A 24,924-nucleotide genomic window follows, 5' to 3' on the forward strand; every position below is an offset into this window, starting at 1 on the left:
ATAATTGTTTGTTGCTGTGCATTTGTGATTGGTCTATGCGTGCTTCTGCGTTGCTGGTGCTTCCATTATTTGATACTGTTATGCTTAAAGATGTTCCTATACTATATTGGATGTCCCTAAACTATATCGGATTTGATGTAGTTTAAAAGTTGATCCCTCTTCCCTGGACATTCTGGATACTATAGTCTTGAAAGACATAAAACATGAGTTTTAGCAGCTGCATCAGATAAGACTTCCCAATAATTTTTGAAGAAAACATTGAGTAGTGAAACTGGGACAAAATTCAGTTACATCTACATGCCTAATACATCAATAGAAACTTTCTTCCCATGCTTGTTGCTCTTGATACTCTTTGGTTGTGTTAACGTAACATGTGTAAGCAGTCGGTTGAAGAGCTGTCAGCTCACTTGTCCAGTGGGCCACACTTTGCTTGCTTTAACCTTGGTCTGTTTGTCTGTTGGTTGATTTAGCCTGCTTGCAAACTCAGCCTATTTATTTAGCTTATGGTTGAGTATCTTATGCAGGTCTAGGAAATAGATGAATTCACCAACCAAGGTTGTGTGAAACTTATCCTTCATTACCAGAACTTGAAAATGAGTTTTTACTGTAACTGTGAGTTTTTACAATCTTTACAGTGGGGTGCAGTGGTTAGAATGCAGTATTGCAGGCTAATTCTGCCGACTGCCAGCAGTTTGATTCTTACCAGGCTCAAGGTTGACTCAGCCTTCCATCCTTCCGAGGTCGGTAAAATGAGGACCCAGATTGTTGGGGGCAATATGCTAACTCTGTAAACAGCTTAGAGAGAATTGTAAAGCACTATGAAGCGGTATATAAATCTAAGTGCTATTGCTACTTTTAACTAATTTGTTCTTATTCTTTTGGAGCTGCTAGATATTGAGGCCATAGCTTCCATTCTCTTGCTATTACTGTGTGATTTGTATTACTCCAGTGAAGCAGCATTATTGCTGTAATTTGAACTTTTTGTTTTTTCCATTCGCATTCTCAAGCACAGTTCAAGTTTCTCATGAAATAAATACATATGTGTGTTCTTACTTCTTTGTTAAACACATTAGCCCCTGGGCTGAATTGCAGAAAGGGGAAAAAGTAGGAATGTTGTCCTCCTAGGAGAGTAACATTAAATCAGGGAATGTCATGGGGGTCGCAGAAGGGGGAAGTTTGCCATTACACTCCATGTGTCTCAAGGGATATAGGGAAGGACTAGTTACTCCAGTTAATAGGCTTTCCTGTCCAAAATTCCCTAGGTAGTAGTGCACTTGGGAAAATTTCTAAAACTGCACACTTGGCCCTCCAGGGAAACTGCATTGAACATCACTTTGATTATGTGATTGTGAGTGCACGGAAGACATTAAGTTTTGATGAGTTGTAGATTGGACTGGATGACCATTAAGACTGATTCCGACCCCATGTTCTGTGGTTCAGTGATCTGATGTATTTTATGCTTTGATATTGTGGTCTATTTGTGCACGAGTAAAGGAATATACAGGTCGTCGTTGACTTACGACCGTTCGTTTAGTGACTGTTTGAAGTTATACAATGGCACTGCAAAGAAGTGATTTCTGACTTTTTGGTTTTTCATAGTTATGACCATTGCAGCCTCCCCATGGTCACGTGATAAAAATTCAGACATTTGGCAACTGTCATGTATTCATGATGGTTGCAGTGTCCTGGGGGAATCACGTGATCAGCTTTTTCAACCTACTAACAAGAAAGTCAATGGGGGAAGTCAGTTTCAGTTAACAACCGTATTACTAACTTAACAACTTCAGTGATTCACTTAGCAACCGTGACAAAAAAGGTTGAAAAATGGGGCAAAACTCACTTATCTTGCTTAGCCATGGAGGATTTTGGTTAGTAGTGGTAAAGGACTACTTGCAGATACTTTTAAATACTACACATTTTTTTTAAAAAAATTTTTTTACACTTCCTTATAATATGATTGATTTTTTTACAGAAGCCTCTTGAAACAAGAGGGCCTCATGAAATTAATCTGCAGGCTGCAAGTTATATATCCCTGAAACATGTAAAGGCTGACAACAGACTCGGAGCCAAATTTGTCATGATGGGGCAGCTGCTCGCATATTTGCTCTGCTCCCAAGAATAGGATCAGATAGGATCCATGCTTTCAAAAACAGGGAACTGCAACAGAGTACTAACAATTTATCAGACACATCACTTTTCTTCTTGTGTTCCTTTTACCTCTGCCAGATGAGTTAAACATTCTCAATACAAGGGAACATGGAAGGAAAGGAGAGTTAAATATCCCTATCAGTTCACATCAGGGTTAAAAAAGGGAGATATTGTACTGCCAATGAGAATGGAGGAAAGAAAATAGATGTAACTGCCCAATCACACTCTCCATTCCATATTCTGCACTGTCCATTGTGTTTTCCAAGTAGTCCTCGACTTACGACCACAGCTGAGCCCAACCTTTCCATTGCTAAGCATTTGTTAAGTGAATTTTGCCCCATGTTATGACCTTTCTTGCCACAGTTGTTAAGCGAATCACTGCAATTAGGTTAGTAGCATGGTTGTTAAGTGAATCCGGTTCTCCCATTGACTTGCCTTGTCAGAAGGTCGCAAAAGGGAATCACATGTCCCTGGGACACTTGAACCATCATACATATGCCAAGCGTTTGAATTTTGATCATGTGACCGTGGGGATGCGGCAACAGTTGTAAGTGTGAAAAACGGTCATAAGTCACTTTTTTTCAGTACTGTTATAACTTCGAATGGGCACTAAACAAACTCTTGTAAAGTCAAAGACGACCTGCGCTGGCTTTCTAATTTTAAAACAGCCCTGAGATGATGCCCTAATTTGTCCTTCCTCTCTGTGTTTGAGGAGTAGCAGAGGTGCACAGGTTTTCTCCAGAATTTTTCCGAGGAGAAGACTCTGAAATAGCAAAACCTACCCCAAAAATCCAACCAGCACAGTTATTATTCAAGGGGGCAGCGCCATCTATTGGTTAATTTGCTCCATCAGACTACGATCCAGCCACATTTATGGAATAATAACGTGTGTTGGTCCTTATAGCTTTCTTAATAAATTTTCCTTCCCTTTGGAAACCATCGTTCAGTTATGCCTTCCTGTAAGACATTCATGGTTGCTTACTTTTGCCGACTTACTTGAGCCGTGCCTCTGTTCATCTGTCTTACTATTTGACTAGACCAAGCGGCATCTGTTCCCATTCAAATATGTCCATGTTATGGGGAGTTTATTCCTGGAAACGTGCCAGGAATTTAACCTTTTAAAATTTCAAAACAAATCAATGCCACCCATACCAGACTTTTCTCACCTGATGGCCTCCAGACGTGTTAGAATTGAAGCTTCCAAAATTCTTAATCAGGTGATGGATGTTAACGGGGCACCTGGGAGCTGGGATCGCAATATAGCTGGAAGATGCCAAATTGGGGAAAAAAATTATCCTGCACCAGTGCACGGAGTTTATTATGGATTTGCTTTCAATTTTTGAAAAAGTTTTGATGTATTTTATGACCAACATGGTTAGAGACACATTGTACGGGGAAGCATAATTACAAATAGAAATTTGAGTACACATTTCTAGGTGACATTTTAAAAATCAGATTAATGCCAAGCCCCTGCAAAAGGTTAATTGTCCCATGTAATTAAAATCTCTTTCCTTCAGAAAGGGCTATCCAAATGGCATTAGTAAAGATACAAGGCCTGTAGTCTTTCCTCTTCCAGGCATGATTACTGAGGATGCTGATTTATTACTTCCTTTCTCCTTTTCTTTATGTCTGCAGGGGAACAGAGGTCGAACAGGGGTTGTTATTGCTGCTTACATGCACTATAGCAATATTTCAGCCAGGTAAGAAATCTACATATTGGGGTGTCTATAAAGAGCTAGAAAAGCAGTGGCTTTAATTCAGACATGGTAGTGATGTTGGAAATCTGCTTATTTAGAAACTTATGAAGTCCACTTCGATAATAGAATCCAACCCAAACTTTAGACAAAACCTGATTTCCCTCCCAATACACACTCACAAATACACATCTTTGCCAAGCCTTCTGACATATTTATCAAACATAGTGAAATTGTTACATAGTTCTAGCATGTTGCCTAAAATTATTACATGGATCAGGAAATTGCATGGAGATTTATCCAACAGATCTTTTTGCTGCTAGAAAAAGCATCTCTATTTAGTTCATAAGGACAGGATGAGTTTTGCTAACCACAAGTGAACAAGCACAAAGTAGAGAGACCAAGGAGGGAAAATGAAAACATGAAATACATATTTACACCTAAAATTACTGAGCTGGAGTGTAAGCATGTTATTCTCAATATTGGACCGCATTAATGATTGAAGGATGTCATGTTGCATTTCTACAATTAAGTAACCCATCCCCACTCCAGATTAGAAGTTGGAACTTCAAACAGGGGGTAAAATGGTAAAATACTTGTTACAAAAGACAAAGAGTCAGTATCCCACGGTCTAGATGCAAATGTAAAACATAATACTTTTCTCAAATCTGGTACCTTCCTGATGGGTAGGAATTAGTTAACCCAACTGGAGGGCACCAGTTGGAGAAAGACTGGAAGGAGATGATTAAAGTTAAATGGCTGTTTTTAAACTGGCCCAATACAGTTTTAAATTTAAATCAGCAAATGTTATTTTACGGATGCAATTTTAGTATTTGTGATTGAACACAAACAGTGGTGGATGGATGGGCCAAAGTACTGCAGAAAGAACTCCCAAGGAAACTCTTATCATCCCAGAAGTAGAATTTATACTGACACTTCTCTTTATTCCACAGTGCAGATCAAGCTCTGGACCGGTTTGCCATGAAGAGGTTTTACGAGGACAAGGTGATCCCAGCTGGGCAGCCATCTCAGAAGAGGTTAGTCTGCCTCCCCTTCTAGGGAAAAACCCTTATGGTGCTTTCAACACATACATGTAGAGATGTTCAGAGGCTCACTCCAATCTCTCCATTCACATTAATATTACATTTTCTATTTGTGTACAAAGAGTAAGCCTCAGTATTTTTTTATTCATTGCTTGTTCAGAACCAAAATTTAACAAATCACATAGTTGTTGAAATTAGGGGTAAAGTAGCAATAGCATTAGCAATAGCACTTAGACTTCTTTACTGCTTCATAGTGCTTTACAGCCCTCTCTAAGCGGTTTACAGAGTCAGCATATTGCTCCCAACAATCTGGGCCCTCATTTTACCAACCTCAGAAGGATGGAAGGCTGAATCAACCTTGAACCTCACCTTGAACCGTGAGATTCGATCTGCCAAATTACAGGCAGCCAGCAGCCAGCAGTCAGCAGAAGTAGCCTGCAGTACTGCATTCTAACCACTGCATCACCACAGTGTAGGCTTCAACCCCAATCATAAGCCAGTTCAGAACTATAGCTTCCAAGACCTACAAGTTTCTGTTGGGTCCTGGGCTTCTTCTGCAGTTAGATATGACCCATCTATTCATAAAATAAATTTATTTAACTAATGTAGAATCAACTGATTTTGCTTGGAGAACTTTAATATTTGTAGATATTGTAGTTGCAAATGCAGATAATGATGCTCAGAACCAGTGGTGAAATGTAAAATTAGTTACTACCGGTTCTGTGGGTGTGGCTTGGTGGTGGCGGGGTAATGTGACTGGGTGGGCATGGCCAACTTTTTTTTTTTTACTTTTAAAAGCATTTTTTCTACAACCTCTTCGGCCAAAGAGGTTGCAGAAAAAAATGCCTTTAAAAGGCTCTGACAATCCCAGCTGAGCCGCGCGATCATCAGAGGCTTTTTTTTTTTACTTTTAAAAGCATTTTTTCAGCCGAAAAGATTGTAGAAAAAATGCTTTTAAAAGTAAAAAAAAAGCCTCTGATGATTGTGCGGCTCAGCTGGGCATGGGGGGGAGCGCAGGGATTTTTGCTACCGGTTCTCTGAACTAGCCGCCTCTATCGCTACCGGATCGGGTGATCCGGTCCAAACCGGGAGCATTTCACCCCTGCTCAGAACATATACAATGGTGCAATTCCTACTGAATTTTCTTCAGCTTCTAATGCATTTCCAGTCAATTTCACTTGGTGGTGCTGAGTCAACAAAAATCTGTGTGCAGCATTTTTGATGGGAAAAAGATATCCAGACTTGTAGCCGCTAAAGCTTTTTTGCATGCATTTCATTTTGAAGGACATAATGAAAACTTCAATATCGGTATCTGAACTTTGAGGAAGAATCTTTCTTATGGCGGTCTTTTCACTGCCGAAAATAATTATCATTATTATTTGTTATACTCATGTATGTGTAATTGTTTTCTTTCTCATGTTTGCTTTAAAGGCAACGAGAGAGACTGAAAGAAAGAAAAGTATGAGAATGCATTTTAATTTTTTTTTCACAAAATGATATAACTTGAAATAGTCAGTCAATCTGTCTGTCTGTCTGTCTGTCTGTCTGTCTATCTATCTATCTATCTATCTATCTATCTATCTATCTATCTATCTATCTATCTATCTATCTATCTATCTATCTATCTATCTATCCTCTTTCTCTCTCTCTCTCTCCCCCTCTCAACCCACCCACCCACCCATCCATCCATCCATCCATCTATCTATCTATTCAAATATTTGAAAAATTCCCACATAGAACTTGTGATGGCATAAATGGCCCCTTCAACTCTAGTGACTCATTGAAGTATAAATATTCCAAGAGACTCTATCTAAATACTCTGCTACTATTTTGGTTTATACTCTAGATATGTCCATTACTTCAGTGGTCTGCTGTCTGGCACCATCAAAATGAACAACAAGCCCCTCTTCTTGCATCATGTCATCATGCATGGAATACCCAACTTTGAATCTAAAGGAGGTAACTGACCTTTCCATCACACATTATGGATGTGTGATGGATAGCATTCAATTATAGGTCTCCACTGGGTGAAAAGATACCATACGGGTCCTTACAACTTCTTTTTCTTTAATGACTGCCTTTATGGCCAGAGGAGTTCCAAAGGAACAAGGTTGTGAGCGTGCTGAAGTGACAGAATGGACTACACCATTTCCAAGAGTCAGTTGGAGAAAGCTGTTCTTGAATGATCTCCTATGGTACATTCTCTATAGAAATAGAAAACCAGATGGGAAATGGGATTGCTCCCACTGATGTTCTAGGGTTGTGTTTAAAGGGATTTCATCTTTCCTGGGAGCAGAACTCCACATTTGTGGCTAAAAATGGTGAAGCCTCTTCTACTGTTTCTGCATTCTGCTTCCCCTTCCTACTCCACAGACTGCCTTCAGTCTTAGTTGCTATAAAGACGGCTTAGCTTTATGAGTAAATAAATCCAAGAAGGGATGAGCAGATCAATGTAAAATGTGTTTTATTGTCGGTGTTAAAAGACACAATGATTACAATTTATTCAATCTGAATTCAGGCTCTCATATTCCTAATCAGGATGTTTGAGGAGAGCAAAGAATAGAGCTACCCTGCCTAACATCATCATAATGCAGTTATAGAGTGATTTGTATCCTAACGAGTAGGATAAGCTTTCAGCAGTCTAAAAAGCATATGGTTAGATTCATCAAAATATCTGTCTCTCCGTAACTTGATCTTGGCTGGTCTGGATGTTGGGCATATAATTCACAAGACGAAAGCTATCTTAATTTATTTAATTTTCTGTTTCCTGAGCTTTGGCTCTTAACAGAGTCCTATATAAGACTTGAGCAGAGAAAGCATTAAACCAATGTTAGTCACCCACAGCAATTTGAAGATGTGTGGACTTCAACTCCCAGGATTTGCCCAGCCAGCATGTGTCTAAACACTGTAGTTAAACTTTGCCTCAAAATAATGTATAAACCTGCTGCTTGACCATGCTTTACTGCTTCCCACAACTTCTACCTGTGTCTCCCCAAAAATAAGACCGGGTCTTATATTACTTTTTGCTCCAAAAGACTCATTAGGGCTTATTTTCTGGTTTGGTCTTATTTTTGGGGAAATACGGTACTAAATGCATCCATCTGGCTGACAATCTTAACTGGGGCTTATTTTGGGGGGTAGGGCTTATATTATGACCATCCTGAAAAATCATGCTAGGAGTTACTTTCTGGTTGGGTCATATTTTCAGGGAAACAGGGTACCACTGACACAAACCTAGAGTTGTTTGTTACAAGGAGGGTATTGTCATTCTCCGCCAGTGAAACTGTTTGCCTTGGCCCCTTCATGTTGCCTTCTCTGTAACTAAGACCTTTTTCTCTGTCTATTTTATGTTTCCTAGGCTGCCGGCCCTTCCTCAAGATATATCAGGCAATGCAACCGGTCTACACATCAGGAATCTAGTAAATGGAGTTGACATTATTATTTTGATTTACATCACTCAGATTTCTTCTTGGTCCTGATGCAAAGCAGAGTAGAACTTTCTATGAGCTTTTCAGTAGAGGTGGTATCTTGTAGACCTAGTTCCGTGTGTTATTCTGAGTTTTGCTCTAGAGTATATGACTGGCACAGAGACTCCCCGCTGTTCCTGGGGCTGCATTTATTTATTATTATTACAACTAAAACCAAGTGTATCAAGGACCTCAGGAGACTTATCAGCTCTATATCAGCGTTTCCCATTCTTCTCTTTCATAGCATTCAGCTTAATTTTATTTATGCAATTTTACATTTATATATTGCCTTTCCCCTAAAGAGTTACAGATAGTTATACAAAATTAGCCTTCATTTTATTGTTTAAATTCTGAGATAGTTTGGGTTGGAAAAGCATTATTGGCTCACAGTTATCCAGAGAGAAATAACTTCCTTGATTAAAGTTTATTTTCCTCTTCTATCTACTTGAATTTAAACCAGCCATTTATTAATCAGTTTGATGTATACATGCAATCAATCTCCATGAAACCTTTATTGAAGAAAAAATGTGAAATAGGGAATCATCTTTATTGCTTTCCTTTCCATTCAAATCAGCAAATGGTACCATTAAATCATAATGCCATCAATCACAATTTACCTTGGCTGGTATTGACCAACTAAAATTGAATTTATTCAATGAATTTGTTCAGTAAAGCTCTGGGACAATGAAAGAACAGCAAGATACTGGATGAAATGAAGATTATGGCAAACCTTTATCCACGTACATATAAGAAAATTCTTGCTTTTGTGGTATTCATGTGCATAACAGAAAACTTAGAAGTGGAAATGCTGACCAGGTCCAGATATACCAGCTGCTCACAGTATATTTAGAACAGATTGCATGAAGAATAGATACAACAAAATTTGATAAGGTCATTCCCAGAAAGTCATCATTTTTGTGGATCATTACCTTTTTGCTACAGGTAAACTACTGGATCAGTTTCTAATGCTGATCACAGCAGATCTAAGCAGTGTTTCAGGATCAGTAAAAATGATTTAGCAAGTGTAGTACAAAGCAAAAATAGAAATGCTAAAACAGCAGAGTGGTTTCTTTTATGAAAAAAAAATTCTCAAGAAGTTCAAGGAGTATAGCAGTTGTTTCTCTCATATATTCCCATATATTCTTCCAAACAACCCTGTAAGGTAAATTGGGCTGAGGGAGAGTGACGGACCAGTAACTTGAAACTTGGATTTTCCTAGTCTTGGTCTGACATTTTGTGACACCACCTTGACTGTGGCCAGGACGTGGCAGATGAAATGAATCTTAGCTATTGAGTTGCTTTGATTGTCTTCCACATTTTGCTTCTTTCTACTTCTTTATAGCAATGTGCAGGGAGACAGCCAGACAAGCATCTGTATCACCATAGAACCGGGACTCCTCTTAAAGGGAGATATTTTGGTAAGAGTCAAAAGTTGTACATTTTCATTTTTATCACTGGGGGTCTTTAGATCGTAAAAGTTGGCACCCCATTTAAAGACTCCATAATAGGAGGCTTAAGAGCGTTGCAACCTGTAGTCCATATTCCATGTACTTAAGGAGAGTTCATTGTCTTTGTGGGGAAATGCAGAGAAACGATATCTTTACAGCAGCAAAGGACTCAAGTATAGAATTCCTGCAAGTGGCTAGAATCATTCCTATTCTCAGGTAGGTTCCCAGGTGATGGCATGTTTCATTTTGTTTCCTTTATGCCCTCTTTCACTGGCAGCTGAAATGCTATCACAAGGAATTCCGTAGCCCGACGCGGGATGTAATCTTTCGGGTGCAGTTCCATACCTGTGCCATTCATGATTTGGCTATTGTCTTCAATAAAGAGGACCTGGATGATGCCTTTAAAGGTAAAGACAGTGTTGTTCAAGAAGAGAGAGTGAATGGGTTATTCATAGTAATAAAATGCATGACATTGCGGGGGCCTTTGTAATCAAGTTGTGGCTTTTCTAGAATGGTTCACTCTATGGTACCAGGGTGTGTGCTTGGGAGGAAAAATCAATATTTGTAGTATATATTCAGTTTAGAAGGCATTTCACTTTATTTAGCAAGCACTTGTGAGAAGTTCAGATAAGGAATTATATGTACTGTAATTGTAACCATTACATGGCATTCCATTGTTTTATATTATCATCCTCAGATATTCTATGTAGTTTTTGATTATGTTTAAGTAGAACATATCTGAAATGTACCAAAGTTGGTATTTAGGCCCATCGCTACCTTTTTTTTTTTTTTTGCTGAATGAGATTTCAGTTGGTCCTTTTTATATTGTATGCATTTGTATTTGTCTAGAAGTCTGCAAAAACAGTCTAGGAGGTTTTTAAATTTTTTTTCCTCATGTTTTTATGGAGCACTGAAATATCAGACAGCAGATCCTACTCTAATTGTTCTGCCAGTAGTGGACAAAAATCAGTGCTTGAGGAAATAATGATCGTACAGCTGTTGGCCATTCCAGGGGCAATCCTATCCAAAAGGAAATTCTTGACTCCACTAGAAAGGAGTGGGGAATCCTGTGCCTTGTTAACAATCCCGGTGCATGCTTGAAGAGGATAAGTTCCCCAAATGAACTTATTTTTCATTTTGCACATGAAGCAAGATCAATGGGGGTTGCCTCCTCTCAGAAACATAGAAAGGGCAGAGACCAGGTCCAGGAGCAAAAAACCATTTTAAAATTGGAATTGGGTTGTCTCCACTGATACTGACTGAGGATGAGCCATCTTGTAATGGAATATAGAGGCAGACAAAACACTGAAGTTTTGAAATCTGAAGGAATAGCCAAAGAGAGGGCTATAATCTTTTCGGTATGAGAACCCTGAACTAAATTTTCCTGTCAGGAAATGGAGAATCTTCTGTTCCCATTCTGCAATGTCTCTTATGAAGTGCAATAAGTCCTGCAGACTGGGCCATTACCATTATACTATTATCAGCCTGATTATATTTATAAACTGACATTTAGAAGTGTGCACGAGAGCATTCATGCACAAAACAAATGTGTGGTGGTTTGGAAGTTTGGAGAGACCGGTTTGGGCAAGTCATGATACAGTCATGATCCAGCCAAATAGAAACCTGGAGCCTTTTGATGTTCTGGATTTTGGATGGAAAAAAAATATCTAAAGGAGACATATAATAATAATAACTTTATAGTCATTGTACATGTATACACAGTATACCCATACAACAAAATTCACTTAACACCCAAAGATCAGGTCCAACACACATAACAATCCCCAAACACACCCACACCCACCACAAATTCCCCTCCCCTAAACCACCCAAACATCCACACAACAGATCAAGTAATGCTGTCCAACAGCTCACTGTATGGCTGATTTAGGGCAAAACTGATGTACTCTTCTCCAAATACTCTGTGTGCCAGCCCACCAGCTGATCTGCTCAGAGCCTTACGTTCCTACCACTGTAACTGAATTCAGGTTGGGAATCATCAGCTGATCAAACTTCATCTGGTCTTCCCAGTACCTTCTTTCTTACTTCTGCTTAGACACTGATTGTACCACCATTTGGTCTTCTATGTTTCGGTCTATGCACAGGCCGCTCTATAATGCCTCACCTGTTCAAAGAACATACTTACTGAATACCATTTTGTCTTTTCTTTTTTTTAAAAAAAAAAATCAGATGAGAGGTTTCCTGAGTATGGGAAGGTGGAATTTGTATTCTCCTATGGTCCCGAGAAGATTCAAGGTATTTACTTTTTTGCAATAGTCACCATTTGCTTTCTTCCTTTTACCCCTCTCCGTTTATAGGCCTCAGAAATTGTACATTTGTTTTGTTAAACTTGCTGCCAGAATAAGTGGCCTGATATAATTATTTTCCCCCTGTATCAGTACTGAAAGATTCAAAATCCACAGTAGAGTCAATATTAGCAGATAATTGCTGAGTTACCAAAAGTCCTCACAAACAGATGGCCATTTCTCTTTGCCCGGTGAACTAAAATTCCATTCATTATATTCCTGAATAACTACTGTTCTTACAGTAAACAGAGAGGTCTTTTTGTGTGAAATTGTTCCCTGATCTATATATTTCCTTACTCCTTGGGCAAGTTCTTTGGCTATTGCCTCGATTCTAGATACGGTTCCTCCTTGCTTCAATAGCTTAACTGGGAAATCTGGCTTCATGTCTTGACTTTCTCATACTGAGGTATATGGATTAGACCCACTACCCTTTTATCTTATTTCTTCTGATTTCTCATATTTCCTTTATCATGTTACTCCTTTTTTCCTCACTGCCCCCACACCAAAAACTCTGATCCTGAAATTATGCTATCCTTGCTTCTCAGGCATGGAACATTTAGAGAATGGCCCAAGCGTCTCAGTGGACTACAACACATCAGATCCGCTCATCCGCAGGGATTCCTATGAAAACTTCAATATACGTCGTGAAGACAGCATGGATGGTAGGTGATGCGGATTGCCATCTCACGTAACTTAGCTTTCGGATACAAACACACTGGTGCACCATCTAAATAGATACCAGCTCCATGCAAGCAAGCCTTTTCTTTTTCTTTTTGCCTTTACTTATGTTGTATGATAGCAGATGTTCTGTGTCTTCTCAATTGCACAAGGTTATACCAATTAACCTTAATTAATAATTAATTAATTATTAGTTAGTTAATTAAAATTAATGTGGTGGCTCATAGGCTAAGACGATGAGCTTGTCAATCGAAAGGTTGGCAGTTCAGCGGTTCGAATCCCTAGCGCCGCATAATGGGGTGAGCTCCCGTTACTAATCCCAGCTTCTAGCAGTTCGAAAGCACGTGAAAAATGCAAGTAGAAAAATAGGGACCACCTTTGGTGGGAAAGTAACAGCGTTCTGTGCGCCTTTGGTATTTAGTTATGCCAGCCAGCGCCGGCTCTTCAGCTTTGAAACGGAGATGAGCACTGCCCCCTAGAGTTGGGAACAACTAGCACATATGTGCGAGAGGAACCTTTACCTTTACTTTTACACCAATTTACATTTTTTAACCATCTGTACTTGATACAAGAGAGTTGCTTCCTCTGGATTATACAGAAAAACTGCAGCAAAACATGAAACACAATGTTTCTTAGCACACTTCAGTCCATTTTTAAACAGGGAATTATAACATATTGGCTATAATTAAGAGGGCCCTGCTCTCTTTTTCCTAAATAATATTCACAAAATGCCCCAAAGGCATTTTTAGCTCTCTTTGTAAAATTCCTCTTAACAGACGAAAATCAAATGGACAGAAATACGCAAATGCAAATGCTAATAGCCGCAACTCATGCTACCATACTTTGTGGGAGAGCCCATTGCTTTGAGCTCTGCATCTAGAAGAATCCTGTTGGATTTATTTCATTTACTCTTTGCTTCTTCTGTAAAATAGTCCAATGGACTACTGCCCCAGCATGGTTTGTACAGTATTGCTAAGGGTCAATATTAACTGAGCCCAGTAAGCAAAGCTCAACAGCCACATTTTATTTGCCTTGGTTTCCTGCCCCCCCCCACTTGCTAAGTCATGATTGTTTCTGCCACTGCCCTCAATCTATAGTAGAGGCTCCAATCAGGGCAGCATGTCTGGGAGCCAGTGCAGGAAAAGGAATGGTGGGAACAGATGTATTTTCTGGACAGCATGAAGGTCATAGGCTTCTGCCTGAGGAACAGATGGCATGAGTCAAATGTTTTTAGAGTGCCAGAGTGATGAGTACTGTAGAATAAGTCACAGAAAGTAAAGCCAAGTCTGTCACCTGAGTTCTCGGAATGAGCAATGGGTGCTGAAAAAAACAGGATTCCTCGTGTTCCTATGAGGTAGAGAAAGCAAGTTTATGGCCCTCAAGCCGAATGGGATTTAATGGCATTGTTTCCCTCCCATCTTCTTAAGCAGGGTTTAAGAAAACTGACATTGGGTAATTTCTGGATTCCAGTCAGATACGTAGCAGAAAATAGGAATGCAAGCTTGGGTGCATAATGGATATTCAGCTATGAAACTGTTGCTTCTAGTGTTGCTGCAAAAGCAGATTTCCCTTCTATCTGCTTTTTCAAATAAGATTTCAGTGTTTTCAGTTGGATAGGTGTAAAAACCTGCCCATTTTTTTAAAAAATGAAATGTACGGATGTCTAACTCAGCAGCAAAGTCGCTGCAGCGTAAGAAAATTCATCCCCTCCCCCAGTGCTCTTTGGCATTAAGAAGATTTCGCCTGTGCTTAGTTCACCCAGAGAAAATCTCATTAGTTGTTTTCTTCAGGAACAAGAAATTATATTATTATGGTTGGTCACGCAGTTAGCCAGATGTTTAGACTGGATTTGGCATTTTTATCCAAGTCCTTCCCAAGGACCTGGGATAGGCAAATGCTATTGTTTGATGGTGTTAAAGCTATCGTCGCAGGATGTAAGTTGTTCCAAGTAAAGCTACTTTTTTTGCAATTGACTGATGGTGATTGTGTCAATGCCAATGGTGTTTAAGTGGTACTCCAGATGTTTTGGAATTGCACCCAAAGCACTTGTTACTACTGGTACTATCATTGCTTTCTTTTGTCACAATCTACTCCTATTTCTAGAGCTTTGTATTTTGTGATTTTCATCTATTCAATCTAAAGAAATATGAGAAATGCAGCTTGAATAAAGGAGGAGGAGTAAGAGGAAAAGTTGAAATGAAAAAAACTTGTAATAACAGCAGAAAGAGTGGATTTGACCTGGGTAGATAGATCTTTGCAGTTTTTCCAATTCTACTTTTGTGAATACTTTATTTTGTATAATAGACAGCATTGAACTACTAGCCTTATTGTATTACTTCTGATTCTGATGTTTTTTCTAGAACTGGAGTATTCATTTCAGGTATCATCTTCTCATTGGACTTTATTGGTAATAGCAAATCATTATTTCTTTGTTTTCAATCTTCATTTATTTGCTATGAATGAGCAACTTTTCTTCTAGTAAACTTGAAGCTGCTGGCCCTGTTGCTCAGCCAACTGTCCTGAGTTCTGTAACCAGATATCCAGGAATCCCAATATCTAGCATGAACCTTGTTTACTCAAGTGATGACTGATCTGGAACAGCTTTCTGTAAGTTATGTCTCACTATATTGTTTATGGCAGTGGTGGGATTCAAATAATTGAACAACTCTCTGCCCTAATGACTGGCTTGGTGGATGTGGCCATGGTGGGCATGGCCAGGGGTGTGTGACAGGCAGCACTCAGCCTCCTTCACCCCCCCCCCGGGAGCAAAAATGGGCTCCAGGGGGGACGTGCCGCACCCTCTGTGCCCCATTTTGGGCCTAGTAGGCCTCTCTGCAGCCTCCTGGAAGTAAAAACGGGTTGCGGGAGCCCCGCGCTACAGCCCCCAGTGGCCTGGTTTGGGCCTAGTAGGCCTCCCTGCAGCCTCCTGGGAGCAAAAAGAGGCCAGGGGGGCACACTGTACCCCCTGCACCATTTTGGGCTAGTAGGCTTCCCTGCCCTTACCTAGGATCCAAAATAGGGCACGTGGGGACTCCTGGAAGGGGCGGGGCAAGCCAGCAATTTAACAACCAGTTTGCCTGAACCATCCCGAACTGGTTAAATCCCACCACTGGTTTATGGGAGAAACACTTTTCATCTAACTCCTCTGATGAGACCTGACCATTGAACATCTGCCATAGCTCTCAGTTTCTTCAGAGCATGCAAGCTCCACAACCATGTCAAGGTAGGGCCTCACTGGGGGATGATGCTGTTTGTTGTTGATGATGATTTTAATAGCTAAGGCATCCAGTACCAGTTGGATGCTGGTCTAGAGAAACAGGAATGAAACTAAATCTCTGTAGCTATATGAATGTGTGCCATTACCTAAAACGACTAGAAAAAGAGAAAGCAATTTCAACATCTCTGTTGGCAAACAAGAATCCACTCAAACACCATAAGGAAAACAGAATACTTGAAAAGTAATCAAGATAAAGCCCTTTGAATAAAATACTTTGATTGTTATAATAAATGAATATTAATAAACACAATAATGAAAGATTTAATTGTGGTATGACTACTATGAATGATACCATAATAACCAATTAACTGAACTGAAGAAATGAAAAAACTAAGTGGCTAATATTAGCCTATTTAATTCAGAATGCCTATTATCTCAGTTTAAATTTTCTGTGTACTTTGAAATGGGAGTTGATTGCCTTTCCATTTGAATCTCAGGGATGATTACAAGGGATCATAATACAATGTTGTTTTTTCCTGGCAACTTGAGATATATATTATTTACACACACATGTACATATATACATCTGTTATTTCAATGAAGAAAATAATCCCTTGCATGTGGCTTACCTTTCACTACTACACACATAAATATATACATTCCTATTATCCTGTCCCTTTATGGGTTATGCAGATTGTAGAAAAGAAGTAAGAAATACTATGCCAAAGAAATTAAAGGCCTGAGATAAGAAATTTCACTTTTCAACCTATCACTATCATTTCCATATAAGTCTCTAAAATACCCCTTTCAGCCTTCCCTCATTTGTTTAATCTCAAATCTTTTCATCACTGTAATTTTAAATTCCATACAGTATGCTAAATGCTTCTTGTTTAACTCTCTTCATGTTCAAAAACCATTTTTTAAAATTTCCATCAAGATGACTGATTTTTCTTTTGACGTTAACTATTTGTTCTCATTTTCACTACATGCCTTGTAACTTTTTCTCTTCTATATCATGCAATATTCTTTCATACTCTTGTAAAATTGAAATTGCCTATAAATTAAATGAAAAAGAGGATGTTAAAACTTTTAACTTCCTTCCTTCCTTCCTTCCTTCCTTCCTTCCTTCCTTCCTTCCTTCCTTCCTTCCTCCCTCCCTCCCTCCCTCCCTCCCTCCCTCCCTCCCTCCCCCCCTCCCTCCCTCCCTCAAACTGCCCTTATTCATTTTGGGGATCCCTAAATCACTTTTCCTATATTTTCTAACCTCATTACCATATCATGTCATTCATGTTGCCTAGCAGAAAATCATAGAATTTTCCTACAACGTATTTCTGGTTCTTACGGTATCAGCATTTAGGGGAATGTAACATGCCACTGTCTCCATCCTATCAATTCCCATTGTCATATGCATCCACAATAATGTTGATGACATTACTTCATAATTTATGCCGTACAGTTTAGCTTTTTTCATTGAGAATTGAACCTTCATTCCCCTGCCTGAATTCATCACCTCTACTCCGTAGAATCAATCCAAAATAATATTCCTTCCTCTCAAATTCTCAGGCGTGAGAATTATTATCCTTTTCTCTTCATACTGTGGAAAAAGAATACTGTTACATTCTCTCAGTTTTCTTTATCCTTGTTTTTTCATCAAAAGCAAGAGCAGTATTTAAGAGGACTGACAGCCCTTGTGTCTAAATGACTATTTAAAAACACTGTATCCAAAACAGTGTATTTGGACGCAGTTAAGCTTTGGAAAGAACAAAAGGGAATACTTTAGCGACAATATTTAGCTGAAGATTTCCACAGATTAAAAAAAAAAAGCTTCAGCCCTTTGGAAAATCACATTCCATATTCAAAAAGCATTGTCTTCAATTTCTACTCTGTGTAGAAATATTCAGACATGGTGAAGCAGCAAACTTTGTTTTATTTGCCCCGTATAGAACTTATTCTATTCCTTGTAAGGTCACAAAGCTTCTCATACAAAGCATTTGCTCCTATATCTAAAGAAGCATTAATAATAATGAATGGGTTGTGAAAATTGCTACGAGTCTGGGCTTAACCTTAGATATTTATGGCTTGTCGTAAGTTTCAGGAGACAGAGTCAGTATGGAGGCCATAACTGGATTTTCATTTGTTAATTCCGAACTTTTCATTAACGATTGTTATCTTTATGTGGCAGTTAAGTAAAAAGCATTTCAGATGAACTGAGCCAAAAGTCTGTTCAAAGGACTTTCGTTCATTTTCCTTTTGTGTTTGGTAGTGACACTGGAAACTTTCTACTTAATTTTTTTTTTTTAAAAAGGGGGGGTATGAGCAAAAGTAGTAAGGGTTTTGATTTGTTTTTAGTTTCTCTGGGTAGTGAAGTTAACTCTGTTGCCTTCATTGAACACAAAAGATTGTATAGATCTTTTGTAAAATCAAAGAATTGCCTCATAACATTTGAAAATGTTCCAAATTGGAAGTGGCATTTCAGTTCATTGATTAGCTTGGAAGGGGTGAATTTCTATGGAAATGCAAGCCACACCAGTTTTGTCTCTATCCAAAGCAAATGACCTGAAGCTTCTTGTGCTTCAGATATTATGTAATGTCTGGAATGCTCTGCATTTCATTTCTCCGTGTGGCAAGGAGCCCTGGCTTTTAGTGAACGTGCCTCTCTCTGTATATTCTATTCTGCAGAAGCGATTTGAAAACGAAGAAACATGGTCAGCGGCCATGGGGACTAAAAGTGAGAGGCAGAGAGTGGATTATTTATGGTTTTCTTGCCTTATTAGATCAGATAATTAAATATCACCCATCTGGCCCTTCAGAAATCAGCATGAGTTTGGCTGTTGGTTGTGAAGTACCTCTGAAAAAGTCAGAGCAAAAATGGACAGAGGGGCCCTTCTTTCACAAAATACTGTATGTTGATATGAAAGACACAAAGAGTCTGGCTTTCATAAAAGAGGAATGGAAAGGCTTTGGGCCATGGTGGTTTAATTCTCAAAGTGTAATATTCATCCAGACCTTGTACTTTAAGGAAGGCTGAAATGAGATAGATGTAAAAGTATATGTTTAATTTCTTGCCGCACACTGGAAGCTCAGAAGCCATACAAGTAATTTGTCTGTGAAATGTGAGGATTTTCCTTAATGAAGCGAGAAGATTCAGAAAAACCGCAACAACAAAGGGATGAACTTTGATGGAGGTTGATTATCAGAGACTGAATTACCTATTTCTGTTGCAGTGCAAATAATGACATTATCTACAATCAGAAATTGCTGTTTGGCTATAAGCTGCTTTCTTTCGGACTGGAAAATCTCAAATTTGCAGATGGTATGCTACAAATGCTAGCAACAACCCCCCACTCCCTTTGTCTGGACTCATAATGGATTTGCAGGGTCTTAAATGAATTTTTCCCAGCCTGGGACCCGCCAGATGTGTTCGTTTATAACTACTGTCATTTTGGTGAATGAGATGATTGAGGAAAATGGGCTGTTATGCAACAGATTTGGAGGTGTCAGATTTGAGAATACTGTCTTAGAGATAATATATCCATGATTTCCTGTGATGACTGTACCTGAGCCATTTTTTTTCATGCAAGATGTGGTCATGCTGTTGGAATGGATTTTCACTCTCCTGGTATACTTCAAATCTTCTCGGGAGAATTCCCTGGATCAGATTTGGGTTTGCCTGAGAGGTACAGAAAGAGGAGAAGAAGCGAAATGATTGCATGAAAGACTGTTGCTACCACAGTGGATGTTTGTATTGCATTATCCTTAGCCGCATACTGCAAAGCAGTAGTACTGTTATCTTTGAAAACGGGACAGAAAATAATAAATGACAATGAGTGAAGAAGCGATTTCTTAGTTAAAAGATGTCCTTAAAACTATAAAGATGCAGCTGTTCTATAGTTTCAGATTCCAAAACTTTAAATGTTATATATATCAAAGTGACTTTAACTAGTATATAGCATTTCCAGATCTAGTGAGAGAAAACCTATATCAAGTTGGAGAAACAACTCCAGGAATTTTTGAGTAAAAGTCCAGAAGAGATGGAGATCTTGTGTCTGCCTAGAAAAAGACCTGGAGCTTACAACGCTGACAAACTCTTTTAGAGTTTACAGTTTTTGAGAAATGCCACCCTTTTAGGCTTAAGCTCCCACTATATTTTCTTTCCCCTAAACATATGCCATTTCTCTCTGCCACTGGCAAGTTCTTTCACTTCACTTGCAAATGTATTTTGCCCATGATAATCCTGGTAATGTGACTGGGGCAATGCCAATACCGTTCCAAAAGGAAGGATTGTCACAGACGCTGCGTTGTTTCCTAGAGCTTGTCCCACTCCATCTGAGTCTTGGGAGGAAGGCTGAATCTGGTCCCATACCTGTTTAAACAGGTATGGGACCAGATTAACTTGATGCAATATCAATTGTGAAACTGACAGCCAACAATGAACAAGGGAGGACTAAATGCTGCCAATAGAAACCATACTAGCCTATCAGAGTACTAATACAGATGTGCCCTAGATCCCGAAAACAGAGGCTGGCAGTGATCCAGAGAATTGCCCCTTTTCTTTCTTCTTTCTTGGGAAGACCACTGCCAGTTAATGCCAAATAATTTGGGACTTCAGAATTTCAACAAGCGATTAGCATTGAGCTTAGATATCACAAACACTGTAGCATGTGAATATTAATATTGGTATCATGAAGCTTACAGTGTATTCTTTAATCACAAATTCTAGAAAGCTACAGCCTGGCATAGTGAATTAACAATGCTGTGGTATGCAATATAAGAAGAGGAATGCATAGGAATTCATTGTGTCAGAAGCACTGAAGGGTGGTTAGAGTACAAGTTCTGTATACATTATAAATGACAATGGAATCCTCCCTCCCCATCAAAACAAACTAAGACTTGGTGTTTATTAGAATTACCATTGCCTTAAAAAAGAGTCTAGGACAACTTGCTGTGGCCAACTCGTTGTGGCAAAATCACCTCTAGACAACTCACCACGGCCAACTTGCCATGGGACAGCTTGCTGTAGGACAAGAGTTACACTAATATCGAAGTAAGGGTGGAATAAAATCATTGAAGAAAGGATGCAAAAGGAGGGATAAAATGAAGTGTGAATGACAAAAAATAAAATATTTTTTAAATTACTTAAAATAATTAAATTGAATTGTTCCATTGTGAGTTGTCCCATGGCTAGTTGGCCACGGCTAAATGGCCATGGTGTGTAGGCAGTAGTGAGTTGCCCGTGGCGAGTTGTCTCATTCCGTTTGAAAGAAAGGGCTCTTGTGCACGAAAACTTAGGGTTTGGATAGTTTTCCACAGGACTTCTTAATTTTCCAATTGCAACAACAACAACAAATGCAGTCGAGCTAGTTAATATGGGGAACCAGTCCAGTAGTAGCTGGAGGATATCTACAAAAAAAGGAGCACATTTTTAACTGTCAGCCTGATTTATCAAGCAGCATGTGGGTTTTTTCAATTTATTATAACCTGACTTTAAATCTGGCCCTCAGGTGAGTAAATTGAGAAAGAAGCAATGGGGGGAGGAGGGACAGTGAATTTCAATCCCAGAAACCTCCCTCCACATTTCAAGAAGCCTTTTGCAGGTATAACTCCTTGGTAGGATCCTTTGACAAGTCCCATGCTTGTTCCTGTGAAACACAGGATTAGCATCTTGAAGAATGTATCTTTGCTCCAGTCCTGACAGGCTGCCAGAAGCAATCACTCCTGTTGCACTCTAATTATCAAGTGGTGTCATGCCAACAAGCGTGCTTGCCAGGAGAGCTTGCTGCGAGGCAGGCAACAGCACAATTTCTTGTGTCTGTATGCCTTGAATGGGATTTTGTTTGGGGGGGCAGGTTCACTAGGATCATGGACCAAAATGAGGTGGGAGGATGACTATAAATCCATTTGTTCATGCTGACAAAACAAAAACCCAACACTTGTGTCATCCAGTATTTATTCTCAGCTGCCAGTTATGTGCAAATGGTTAATAATATTCCTATCGCTGTGCAATCGCACGAAACATTAGCTTGAATTTTAGTATTTTCTCGTTCCGGGTAGGCACTGTAGTTTAATTAAAGACTCCTCCTTTTTCTGATTTAGTTCCCACAGCAAAGTATAGAACTGTTTATAGAGGGATGGAGAAAGATTGAGGAGTTGCTGGTTCAGGTCTTCAGTCAGCCATGAAATTCAACAGGTGACCTTGGAAGAGTCATTATATATCAATTTAATTGGCTTCCCTGGATTAAAAATAATGGACGGAATCATGTATGCCAACTTGAGCTGCCCTTGGAAAAAAGGAAGGGTTGCATTGACTTATGTATTAGCATCCGTTGTTTATCCAGATAACATGTTATAGGCACTAAGCAAGCTATATACAGGTAGTCCTTGACTTAGGATCACGAAATTGGGACTGGAACCCATTGCTAAATGAGGTGGTTGTTGAGTCACGTCCAATTTTATGACCTCTTTTGATCGGCTCAAGGTTGACTCAGCCTTCCATCCTTCCGAGGTGGGTAAAATGAGGACCCAGATTGTTGGGGGCAATATGCTGAATCTGTAAACCACTTAGAGAGGGCGGTAAAGCACTATGAAGGGGTATATAAGTCTAAGTGCTATTGCTATTTTGCAATGATTGTTAAATGAATCATCGTGGCTATTAAGCGAATCACATGGTTGTTTAAGCAAATCCGGTTTCTTCCATTGACTTTGCTTGTTGGAAGCCGAGAAGGTCACAGTTGGCAATTATATAAGGATGCTGCAACTATCATAAATATATGCCTATTACCAAGGGCTCAAATTCTGATCGCGTGATCACAGAGATGCTGACAGTTGTAAGTATGAAGACCAGTTTTTCAGTGCCGTCATAACTTTGAACAGTCACTAAACAAATGGCTGTAAGTCAAGGACTACCTCTATTTAGTTTTTCATTAAACTGTAAGCTCAGACACACTCTTTGGTTTCTTGGCATTTATGGAAACCACTTTAGCTCTTTTGGCTTACTAGGTAGGGCTTATGATTTGTTTCAAGTACTTCTTTGGAGTTGGGTCTCAGCAACTTGCATAATGTGAGCATGATCTATATTGCTATTATGTCTTATTCTATGTGAACTGTACCAAGTGGTTTCCTTTACGGTGCATAATCGATCCCTCACCATTATGTACATAAAAGGATCAAGGTAGAATAACCAAGACCGCTTCCTTGGGGACTGTCCATGCTAATTACCCACAGTATGGTTTCTAGTGGTTTGGGGAAGTTCTGCCCCTTTTGATAGCTGTAGATGATGTTCGTTCTTGCCAGTTGTTCATATCTTTCTTCCCCTTGCTTTTTGCCTGCTAAATGTGTTTTTTTTTAATGTTTAGCAAATAAATGTGCTGATGTTTAGCAAATAAACTTCAAGCTATGTGTTTACTAGCTGTGCAGAGTGACATATGTGCTTGCTCTGAATGTGATATAAGGATTGACTGGGAATGTGCTTGGTCCAGACTAAACTGGAAATTACCTACAGTAATTTTCCAACATTTTCAAGGCCCCAGTAAAGTAAGTTGGTAATTTTGTATGTAACATAACCAGCTAAGAATTTAAAATTGCCCGAGGCACATAAAATTCAGTGTAAAAAGCTGTTAACTCAGGAGTACCTCATGTTTTATTGTCATGTGAAGATTGTGCTATGCATTCTCAGATAATCTCTCACACATATTAAGAAACAATGGTGTGTAGCAGCTTTCTTGTGCATATATTTATTATTTATTAAATACATTTATATAATTTCCCAACTCACACATGGTGACTCTTAGCATCTTATACCATTATAATTCCACAATATAAAATTACCTCTAACCACACACTCTCACCAGTGGTGGGTTTCAAATTTTTTTACTATCGGTTCTGTGGGTGTGGCTTAGTGGGCGTGGCATGGCATGGCAGGTGTGGCTTGGGCATGTCAGGGGAAGGATACTGTAAAATCTCCATTCCCACCCCAGTGCAGGGGAAGGATACTGCAAAATCCCCATTTCCTCCCAATCAGCTGGGACTTGGGAGGCAGAAAATAGATGGGGGTGGAGCCAGTCAGAATTTTTACTACCGGTTCTCTGAACTACTCAAAATTTCCGCTACCTGGTTCTCCAGAACTGGTCAGAACCTGCTGAAACCCACCTCTGACTCTCACCCTTGCAGCAAGAACAAACACAATCATATTATTTGATTGGTTCCATGTCTATCGGGGTCCCTAGCAGTGGTGGGTTCCTCCCGGTTCGGCCCGGTTCTCCCAAACCAGTAGCGGTGATGATATGACATCACTGAACCAGTTCTGCCCCCCGTGCCCCCCACCCCCCCACGTTATTCTTACCTTTTATTTGCCCCCATCCCCCAATCTATTGCTGCCTCCTGAGTCCCAGCTGATGGCTAGAGGGAAAAAAACTGTTTAAACTCTTGCTGAGGGGCTTCAAAGGGCCGCCTTACAGCTGATCAGTGTTAAAAGAAAACAAATGAGTAGACGAGTGCCTGCAAAAATATGAGTAGACCAGTGCCTGCAAAAAATAAATGGGTAGATCGGTACAGCTCTGCAAGCAGTTAAAAGCCTGGTAGATCAGTACCTCTGCTAAATCCTAAATAATTGTCACATGACCATAAAACCACACCCACAAAATAAGCCACACCCACAGAACCGGTAGTAAAAAACGTTAGAACCCACCCCTGGTCCCTAGGCCTACTCACAGAAACATGTCTTCAGGATCTTCAGATGTACCGGGTGTAACTTATATCTGGGAGAATGATACTGCAGAGGGTGGGAACCACTGTACAGAAGGCCCTTCTTCTGGTTCCCTCTAGATGTACTTCCCTGACTGATGCAATTCATAATGTACTTTCCCGCTCTGGTCCAGCCACACATACATGTTGATATTGCAGTAGACTGAGAGGTTAGAGAATTGTT

The 24,924-nt window shown here is 39.6% G+C and overlaps 1 protein-coding gene across 25 annotated transcripts in view; it reads left to right on the forward strand.

Moving 5' to 3' along the window:
• The window catches only part of TNS1 (tensin 1), a 398,798-nt gene that overhangs the window by 298,333 nt on the left and 75,541 nt on the right, over positions 1-24,924 (forward strand). For all 25 annotated transcript variants that reach the window (XM_087881674.1, XM_034421770.3, XM_087881677.1 and 22 more), the window contains 8 exons: positions 3,784-3,848; positions 4,796-4,879; positions 6,732-6,844; positions 8,244-8,304; positions 9,695-9,770; positions 10,078-10,207; positions 11,991-12,056; positions 12,652-12,768. In XM_087881674.1, the coding sequence (XP_087737800.1) occupies positions 3,784-3,848; positions 4,796-4,879; positions 6,732-6,844; positions 8,244-8,304; positions 9,695-9,770; positions 10,078-10,207; positions 11,991-12,056; positions 12,652-12,768 (712 nt within the window). The remainder of the gene's footprint in view (positions 1-3,783; positions 3,849-4,795; positions 4,880-6,731; positions 6,845-8,243; positions 8,305-9,694; positions 9,771-10,077; positions 10,208-11,990; positions 12,057-12,651; positions 12,769-24,924) is intronic.

This window comes from Pantherophis guttatus, chromosome 1 (assembly GCF_059756535.1).
Source record: "Pantherophis guttatus breed Tessera chromosome 1, ASM5975653v1, whole genome shotgun sequence".
NCBI lineage: Eukaryota > Metazoa > Chordata > Lepidosauria > Squamata > Colubridae > Pantherophis > Pantherophis guttatus.